At 53.6% G+C, this 8,763-nt stretch overlaps 2 protein-coding genes across 2 annotated transcripts; one reads left to right on the forward strand and one right to left on the reverse strand.

Annotated features, from left to right (window-relative positions):
- Positions 1-5,545: 5,545 nt before the first annotated feature.
- Positions 5,546-7,014, reverse strand: FAM229A (family with sequence similarity 229 member A). Its single transcript, XM_040468002.1, has 3 exons — positions 6,246-7,014; positions 6,018-6,164; positions 5,546-5,810 (listed from the first exon to the last, which is right to left on the reverse strand). The coding sequence occupies exons 1-3, from the start codon at positions 6,380-6,382 to the stop codon at positions 5,708-5,710; spliced, it is 387 nt and encodes a 128-aa protein (XP_040323936.1). The 5' UTR covers positions 6,383-7,014; the 3' UTR covers positions 5,546-5,707.
- On the forward strand, positions 6,999-8,594 carry TSSK3 (testis specific serine kinase 3). The gene is made up of 2 exons (XM_040467995.1): positions 6,999-7,143; positions 7,873-8,594. Exons 1-2 carry the CDS (start codon positions 6,999-7,001, stop codon positions 8,532-8,534), a joined length of 807 nt encoding a protein of 268 aa, XP_040323929.1. The 3' UTR covers positions 8,535-8,594.
- The last annotated feature ends 169 nt before the right edge of the window (positions 8,595-8,763 follow it).

The following is an 8,763-nucleotide window of genomic DNA, read 5'->3' on the forward strand; positions in this document are numbered from 1 at the left end:
AGTGAGTCCACAGTGTGATGGGGGAAAACAGACATTCGTCAGGCATCAGGGAACAGATAAGCAGGTGCTATGAGAGGGGAAGGACAGGTGGTCAGAGGAGGCTTCCTTGAGAAGTGACAATTGGTGGATGTCTGAAGGGTAAGTGGGGTTGGGAGGGAGGCTATTCCAGGCAGAAGGAACAGCGTGCTGAAAGGTGGGAAGAGCGTTATGTGAATTGCTGAGGCGTGTCTAGTGCTTTCCATGTGCCTTCGTCCGTCCTTTTCTCTCGAAGACCAGATCGAGGCCCAAGATGTAGAAGGCTGCTGAGAAGGCCTTGGAGGAGGCAGAGGGGAGGAGAAAGGGGAAGTTGGGTCAGAGCCCGGATGTGATGGGGTTTCAGGAAAGTGGCATCTGGGGTTTCCTCAGAGTCTGGAAATTCCACTGTCTCTGCTCCACCTTGAGACCCCCCCAACGCTGAGATGCTCGGACGCAGGGGCCCAGTCCTCGGAAATCCTCTCTAGGCTCTCTAGGGGCTGTGCTTCTATATCTGAAGTGCCATATCCATTAATGGGTACCTGAGACTCAACAGCCCCTAATGTCAGGGTGCACCAACCGAATGCCCATTACCTGCGTGATCCCATGCAGTCCTCACAGTAACCCTTGGAGGCACATAACTCCTTCATCCCCCTTGTACAATGAGACTTCCAGAGCTTAAGGAACTTGCTCAAATTCCCACAGCTAACACGAGGCAGAATGAGGATTTGAACCAAAGTTTGACTGACATCAGACACTGCTTTTAACTCTGTGCTATATTAAGCCTGTCGACCCCCTGGTTGATCGGCTCAGTAAGGGGAGGAGGCTTTGTGGGGTATTTGCTTGTGGTTGGGGTGGCTGCCCCCCTCCCCCCCATATCAAGCAACGGGAAATGGTAGTACTGACGTCAATTGTTGCCATGACGATACAGCAACCTTTTCCCTGCCATCTCCATGGTAACCTGGGGGTCCATCTGTACTTCGCCCCCTCCTTCTAAAAGGGGTTCCTTTAGGGAGGGGCTAGCTAATAGGGCGCCTGAGAGGCGAGTCAGGGGAAGCAGTGATTCGAGCATGCCCCTTTCCCCAGATGCCTCCCTATTCCTTGGGCCCAGAGAATAAAGTTGGAATCTCTCGGGGTCCTGCTTTGGGGTCGAGGGACGGCTTTACCCTCGAGGGTGAAGGAGGCAGCTCTCCCTTTTCCACCTGGGGATTCCCCTGGAAATGTCCCCCGACCAAGTTCCTAAGTTCATGAGCAGAACTGCTGGGAAGTTGGCAGAGGAAAGCGAAAAGGGATTCCCCAGTCCTCTCTAAGGCTGGACATGGCCCAGCCCCTGGGGACATGACTGGCTTGGCTCTCTGCTGCCCCTTGGAGCCAGAGGTAGGGGCAGCAGCAGCAGCAGCAGCAGCCTCTCTTGCTCAAGTGCTACCTGTGCCAGAGGTTCCTGCCTGGTGCCGTACATGCGTGAAACCTTCCAGCAGGTGTCATTAACCCCATTTTACAGATTTGGAAATGGAGACTCTGAAAGGCTAAGTAACTAGCCTAAGTTTGCACAGCTAGTAAATGGCAGAGCCAAGACTCAACTCTAAGACTAGAATTTAGGCCAGTGGCTTTTCTGGAGGCGGCGGGGCGGGGGGCGGGGCGGGGAGGTCAGGGAGGAAGAAACAGAACAGGATGGAAAAGAAGAGAAATAGGAGAGGGAAGTGACTCAGGATGGAACCTGTCATGCTCCCTTGTCAGCTACAGAAAAAAAGCTCAAATTCAAGGCCTCCTTGATCCAGCTTGTCTTCTGTTAACTCATCACTGGATCCTCTGAATTCTGAACTCTGCAAGGGCCAGGAATCTGTCAGAATCAAGCCTGGATCTTAGCACCTGATGTAGCCCAGAGAGGTACGTGTTGCTAGAAGCTGACTGAACTGACTTCCTGGAACTCACCGTCTGCTTTCCTGCCTCCAGGCCTTTGCCAGAGAAGTTCCCTCCACCTAGCGGAGCTAACAAGCCCCAGGGTCTGGCCCATCTGCAAGGTATGTGTTTGAAATCTTTGCATCACTCATATATGAGGGGTGGCTGGCAGCAAATCTTTTTTATTTTTATTTATTTTTATTTTTTTAACATTTATTTATTTTTGAGACAGAGAGAGACAGAGCATGAACGGGGGAGGGCCAGAGAGAGAGGGAGACACAGAATCTGAAACAGGCTCCAGGCTCTGAGCCGTCAGCACAGAGCCCGACGCGGGGCTCGAACCCACGGACAGTGAGATCGTGACCCGAGCCACCCAGGCGCCCCAGCAAATCTTTTTTAAAGGAAAGGAGGATCGAGAAGACGGGAGAAAGGAAAATAGGAAGGATTTAACGTCTTGGGGCTGGCAAAGTCCATAGAGATCCGTTGGTGCCTTTTTGGTAAAATTAAAGTTTATTTATTTATTTAAATAATCTCTACACTCAGCGTGGGGCTTGAACTTACAACCCCAAGATCAAGAGTGACTGAGCCAGCCAGGCACTCCCCACCCGCTTTTTTTTTTTTTTTTTTTTTTTTTTAAGCCAGTGAAGAAGGGACTTGCCTGAGTGAGGCTTTCCACCTGCTAGGCTATGTGAGTTCCAAAAGGGCCAGTATCTGTGTCCTTCAAGTTCACTCTGAATCCCCAGTGCCCTGCACAGGCCTGGCTGGTAGATTTGTATCGGCCGAGTGAGGGGCAGGGCCTGAGCTAGAACCCGGTGGCCTGACTCCTGGTCACACGGTCCAAGGCTCCTCAATGCCACAGAACGGAGTTGTCACCCTGGCTCCCGCCACTCTCTGTCTCTTCTTTTCAGGCTTCTTTTCCTCCAGGTATACCTGATCTTTGCATAAGCTCTCTCTGCTCCTGGAATTTTTCTCCATCTCTGCCCATTATTTTCTGGTGATGCTCTCAGTCACCTGGCCATGCTTCTAACTCCAGGGTAGGCTCACGGCTGGCCCAGCTCCTCAGTTATAATCTCCCATTTCCCTGATAATGGTAACTGGCCAAAGGAGTGTGCATGTGACTTAAGAAGGGCCAATCACTGCCCTTCCCAAGGTCAGGTAAACTGAGACTGGGAGAAAGCACTCTCCCTTCCAATCGCAGATTTCCAAACAGCAGCAGCCATGTTTCCTGCCCAGAGGAGATAATCAGGGATTAGAGAGGAACAAAAGGGGGCAGTCCTAGTGGGCCCAGCCAACATCCTGGTTCCTACAGTTCTTCCTTTAAGTTTAGGTATGTGGAAAGCTTATATCCTTCCCCAGCCACTTGAAACAATCCATTCCTTTTTGGCATAAGTTAACTTTAGTTGCCTGCAAAGGAGAGACCTTATCGATACAGAGGCCAATAATTTTTTTCTCTCTAAACTTACAGTGGCCTCCTAAGGAGGAGGCGTACTGCTTCCAGGGAAGAAGGCCCTTTTTCTGCAGAGCAGCAGCCCGGGTTGTTAGGCTGAGTAGGGCCTGCCTGGAGTTTGTTGGGGATGGAAACAGCTGGATTACTCCACTTAATAGAGAGTATTGAGAGCCCTGGGGGCTCTCTAGGAATTAAGGGTGGAGGAGGAGAGGAATAAAGGGGAGAGTGAAACCAGCACTGTGGCCCGAAGCCAAGGATTTTCCTGGTGGGTGAAAGAGAAAGAGAGGCATGGAAGGGCTTTTAAGAACTAGGGTGTTTGAAGGACCAGGCAGTGGATGGTCAAGTCTAAAGTCCTCACTTCGAAGTAGACCCTTTCTTGGCAAACATTCTCTCCTCTTTATTACTATTATTTTTTCTAATGTATATCTTTTTTAGGGGCACCTGGGTGGCTCAGTCCGTTAAGCATCTGACTTTGGCTCAGGTCATGATCTCATCATGGTTCATGGGTTCGAACTCCGCATCGGGTTCTGTGCTGGTTGGTGCAGAGCCTGTTTGGGATTCTCTCTCTCCCACTCTCTCTCTGTTCCATCTGTGCTCTCTCTCTCTCAAAATAAATTAAATTTCAAAAAATAATAATGTATTTACATTTTTTTTAAGTTTTAATTTAAATTCCAGTTAGTTAACCTACAGTGTACTTAGTTTCAGGTGTGTAATACACTGACATCCTGTTCTCTTGTAATAAGTCTACATTTGGGACTGCCTGGGAGAGAAATTGTGTGGAGATTGACAATGGTGGTCCTTTTGGGTGACTGTGGAATTCTGAAGTGCTCTAGGGAGGACTGGGACTTCCACCCCATGTGGAGTAGGGGTGTTAAGTCATTTGTACTTTGATTTCAGGGGGCAGGAGACTGAACCTGACTTTTGGGTTATGTATATTTTTTCCAATATTAAAATAATCCAGGCTCATTAAAACAAAATTGGAAAGTGGAAAATACTTGTTCAGTTCAATGTCACACTTCCAGGCAGCCTTGGGTCATGGACCCCCTCTTCCCCCCACCCTCCCCATGGATGTAAATTTTAGAGTATTAAGTCAGAGGATACTGAGGAGTGTGCTAGCCTATCCACCTATCATCTGGGGGAACCCTGGGAAAGTCTCTCAAGGCTCAGTTCCCTCACCTATAAAATAGAAATGAGAAATCAAAGTCTTTCTTTAAAAAAAAATTGCTGTGGTTCCTAGAGTTCTTCTTTTTAAAAAAATTTTTTTTCAACGTTTATTTATTTTTGGGACAGAGAGAGACAGAGCATGAACGGGGGAGGGGCAGAGAGAGAGGGAGACACAGAATCGGAAGCAGGCTCCAGGCTCTGAGCCATCAGCCCAGAGCCCGACGCGGGGCTCGAACTCACAGACCGCGAGATCGTGACCTGGCTGAAGTCGGACGCTTAACGGACTGCGCCACCAAGGCGCCCCGAGTTCTTCTTTTTTCAATGTTTATTTATTTTTGAGAGACACACAGAGCACAAGCAGGGGAGGGGCAGAGAGAGAGAAGGAGACACAGAATCCGAAGCAGGCTCCAAGCTGTCAGCACAGCCTGATGTGAGTCTAGAACCTGCAAGCTATGGGATCGTGACCTGAGCCAAAGTCCGATGCTCAACGGACTGAGCCACCCAGGCTCCCAGAAATCAAAGTCTTTCAAACGATTTCTTTCCCTATCTTTTTCTGGTCCCACCTCTCCTAGGAGAAATCAAAGCTCTAGATGGCCTAGGAGGCCCCTAATCCCTCCAACAAAGCCAGAGGTGCCCAGGGTCACAGAACAGCAGGTAGCAAAATCTAATTCCATCTTGGGAGAATTAAATGGGCCTAGCGTGGGCGGCCATTCTCTTTATTCTAAGTTGTCTGTCCAACCTCTCCAGTCCAGAGCTTCTTGGGACCCCCAGAACGCAGCACAGCTATGCCAATTTCAATGGAGAACCAAGGAGAGGGATGAGAAGGACGACGGCAGGGGGTAAGGTTGCCCTGGAAGGGGTCAGGACCAGTAAGAAATGGGGGAAAGGCTTGGCGCGGACTGGGAGGGCGGACCTCTACGGCTAGGTCAAAGGGAGGAGACAGCCGAAAGGAAGGTGCCATTGGATGGGGCAGAGCAATTTGCGGGCCGATCGACGGGATAGACATACACGGCCAGCCTGGAGTGGAAAGAACAGTTTTTGCTGTGCTTTATTAAAATGTGCATCATTCTTTTATTTTAAAATGTGCATCATTGTCTCGTGCTCCGCGCGCGCGACCTCAGCGTGGTGGCCCGCGGCGGGCCTCGTCCCGCCTGGCTCCCGGGGAGCCGCCGTGCGCAGGCGCCCTCAGGTGGCGCGGGCCCGGGGGCTCCCGCCCATGGCCAGGTAGACGTCGATGGGCACGTGCAACAGTGTCAGGCAGTGGCAGCCCGGGCAGCGTCGAAGCGGCCTGGGGAAAGCGGGACCCGGCCGATGCTGCTGGGAACGCGCCCAGGGAGTGCACCGGGGCCCCGCCGAAGGGGTTCTGGCGAGGCTGCGGGGCCCCGACGCGGGGGCGGGGACCTGGGGAGGGAAAGTGGATTCGGGCCGCCGGGAGCTTCGCGCGGCGGAGAGGGTGGGGGCGGCGGAGGGGGTCGCGGGAGGACGCCGGTCTCACCTGACCGGGTTGTGCTCCGTGGCTACCGGCTCCGGGCTGTCCTGGGACTCGGGGGCAGCGGCAAGGCCAGGGGAGTCTCCGGCCTCAATGGGGAATCTCCGACCCTGCGAGGGCTCCTGGGCACTCATGTCCAGGCCCCGGGGCGCTCTGCGCGGGCAGTGGCGGTCAGGCCGCTCCCGGGCCGCCGGGCGCCCCCTGCCGGCGCCCGCCCCCTGGGCCGTTGCTCACCTGCCGGAGGCCGAGGCCGGTCCCAGGCTGGAAACAGCTGCCCGACCCCTGGCCGCGGGAGGACGCTCCGGTCCAGGCGGAGCCCGGCAGGTGTCTGCAGCGCGCCACGGCCCGGGCGTCGAGGGGGCGGGCTGCATTGTGATCCAGGCCGCGGCGCGCTGACTTCACAGAGCCCGTTCCTCCCGTCGGGAACCTCCAGCCGTCTTGGGCTGCCCGGCACTCCGCGCCGCAGCGAGCCCGGGCTGGAGGGCCTTTGCCATGGCGCCTCGGCACTGGGTCGGGCAGGTTCCCCGCAGTCCGATCCGGGCGCAGGAGGCGGCGGCAAGCAGCCACGAGGCGGTGTCCAGGAAAAGGAGCCCGTCATCCCTGGAGACGCGCAGACGTCCCGGGGCGCCCCCGGGCGGGCTGCGACTCCCTGCCTGGCGCGGGGGGCGGGGGCGCAGCAGGGACTTAGCCCATACTGGATTTGGTAGTGGTGATGGTGAGGACAGGTAAGGGCTCTGCCCATTTTGGCCAAAGGGTCACACAGCATTTACATCACAATTGGGCCAGAGTTTTAAAATGTCTGGTCCTCTCCCTCCCCACCACCCGTGGCTGCTGTGTCCAGACGGAGAATGTTCTAGCGTGGGGACGGCTGCGGATGAAGTCCTTGGGGGGAAAAGGAGCAGGCCAAGGGCGATGGTGGAGTAGAGCTGCCTCACAGAGGCAGCATGAGCTGAGAGGGTGATAGGAAGGAAGGAGGCGCTAGACAGCATGGAGGACTTTCTGCTCTCCAATGGGTACCAGCTGGGCAAGACCATTGGGGAAGGGACCTACTCAAAAGTCAAAGAAGCATTTTCCAAAAAACACCAAACAAAAGTGGCAATTAAAATTATAGACAAGATGGGAGGGCCGGAAGGTGAGCTGGGGCCCCTTTGGAGAAAGGGAGGGCTGGTTGAGGTGGGTGGACACTTCCACCAGTGGGAAGGAACATCCCCACCTCCCCTTTAGTCTGCAACCAAGGAATCCCAAGAGTTTGTGGCTCTGGTGGAGGTCAGCAGGGAACAAAAGGATGCTGTGAGTCCAGGAACATCACACCCTCCAAAACCCAAAATTTAAGTGGCAGTTAGTGAAGGGTCCTTAGAACCAGAAGCCCAGCCTGCCAGCCTTCCCTGTTCTCGGAGGGGGACAGAGACAGGCAGAGAGACCATGGCCCGGGCTGGTGGAGGGCAGGAGCTGTTGCCAATGCAGTTAGGGATGGGAAAAAAGGAAGACCGGGCTCAAGGGAAGAACCGTGGGTCAGGAGGCAGGGGTGTGAGGAGATGGCAAATCAGGCCTCATAACTGAGATTCAGTGGTTTTTTCTAAAAATTCCCAAAGCACTTTGATATCCATGGTCTCACAGGCGGCTCACAACAGTCCTTGAGGATGGCCTGGAGTAGTTCCTTTGAATAATATATTAACTACAAAGATAATAGCAGTGAACATTCTTTGCAACGTCCAAGTAGCTAGACATTTAAGACTGTTAATGGGAACCAAGGCACAAGACCCAGACATGCTGGGCGGAGAAACTGGAAGGAGGGGACAGGAGTGAAGGGTTATGCCTTCCTGGACTTGAGATCCCATCTCTTTTCTCCTTGTTTCCTCAGAATTTATCCAGAGATTCCTGCCTCGGGAGCTCCAGATTGTCCGTACCCTGGACCACAAGAACATCATCCAGGTGTATGAGATGCTGGAGTCTGCTGACGGGAAAATCTACCTGGTGATGGAACTGGCTGAAGGCGGGGACGTCTTTGACTGTGTGCTGAACGGGGGGCCACTTCCCGAGAGCCGGGCCAAGGCCCTCTTCCGTCAAATGGTTGAGGCCATCCGCTACTGCCATGGCTGCGGTGTGGCCCACCGGGACCTCAAGTGTGAGAACGCCTTGTTGCAGGGCTTCAACCTGAAGCTGACTGACTTTGGCTTCGCTAAGGTGTTGCCCAAGTCACGTCGAGAGCTGAGCCAGACGTTCTGCGGCAGCACAGCCTACGCCGCCCCCGAGGTGCTGCAGGGTATTCCTCACGATAGCAAGAAGGGCGACGTCTGGAGTATGGGCGTGGTCCTGTACGTCATGCTCTGTGCCAGCCTACCTTTTGACGACACAGACATCCCCAAGATGCTGTGGCAGCAGCAGAAGGGGGTGTCCTTCCCCACTCATCTGGGCATCTCAGCCGAATGCCAGGACCTGCTCAAGCGGCTCCTGGAACCAGACATGATCCTCCGGCCTTCAATCGAAGAAGTTAGTTGGCATCCATGGCTAGCAAGCACTTGATAAAAGCAATGGCAAGTCCTCCCCAATAAAGCAGGGGGAGAAAGCAAACCCAAAAACGTGCTTCTAAAATGGTGATATATATTTTACACTTTAGGTTTACTTGTGTCCTAAAACTTACCTACACCTTCCCTGGTCTTCTCTCTCTCTTTCCCTTGAAATATCTTCGTGGAACCAGAGAGTCTCATTCAGACTTCCCTTTTATTACAGCTAACAAGTGATTTAGTTTTAA

This window comes from Herpailurus yagouaroundi, unplaced genomic scaffold, assembly GCF_014898765.1.
Source record: "Herpailurus yagouaroundi ecotype Mexico unplaced genomic scaffold, PumYag 77, whole genome shotgun sequence".
Taxonomy (NCBI): Eukaryota; Metazoa; Chordata; class Mammalia; order Carnivora; family Felidae; genus Herpailurus; species Herpailurus yagouaroundi.

Bases quoted from the DNA above. Each gene is read 5' to 3' on its own strand.
- TSSK3 (XM_040467995.1), top strand. From the start codon at position 6,999: ATGGAGGACTTTCTGCTCTCCAATGGGTACCAGCTGGGCAAGACCATT. The intron at 7,144-7,872 runs GTGAGCTGGGGC...TTGTTTCCTCAG, and splicing joins CAAGATGGGAGGGCCGGAAG to AATTTATCCAGAGATTCCTG.
- FAM229A (XM_040468002.1), bottom strand. From the start codon at position 6,382: ATGCAGCCCGCCCCCTCGACGCCCGGGCCGTGGCGCGCTGCAGACACC. The intron at 6,165-6,245 runs GTGAGCAACGGC...CTGCCCGCGCAG, and splicing joins CCGGCCTCGGCCTCCGGCAG to AGCGCCCCGGGGCCTGGACA. The intron at 5,811-6,017 runs GTGAGACCGGCG...CGCTTTCCCCAG, and splicing joins ACGGAGCACAACCCGGTCAG to GCCGCTTCGACGCTGCCCGG.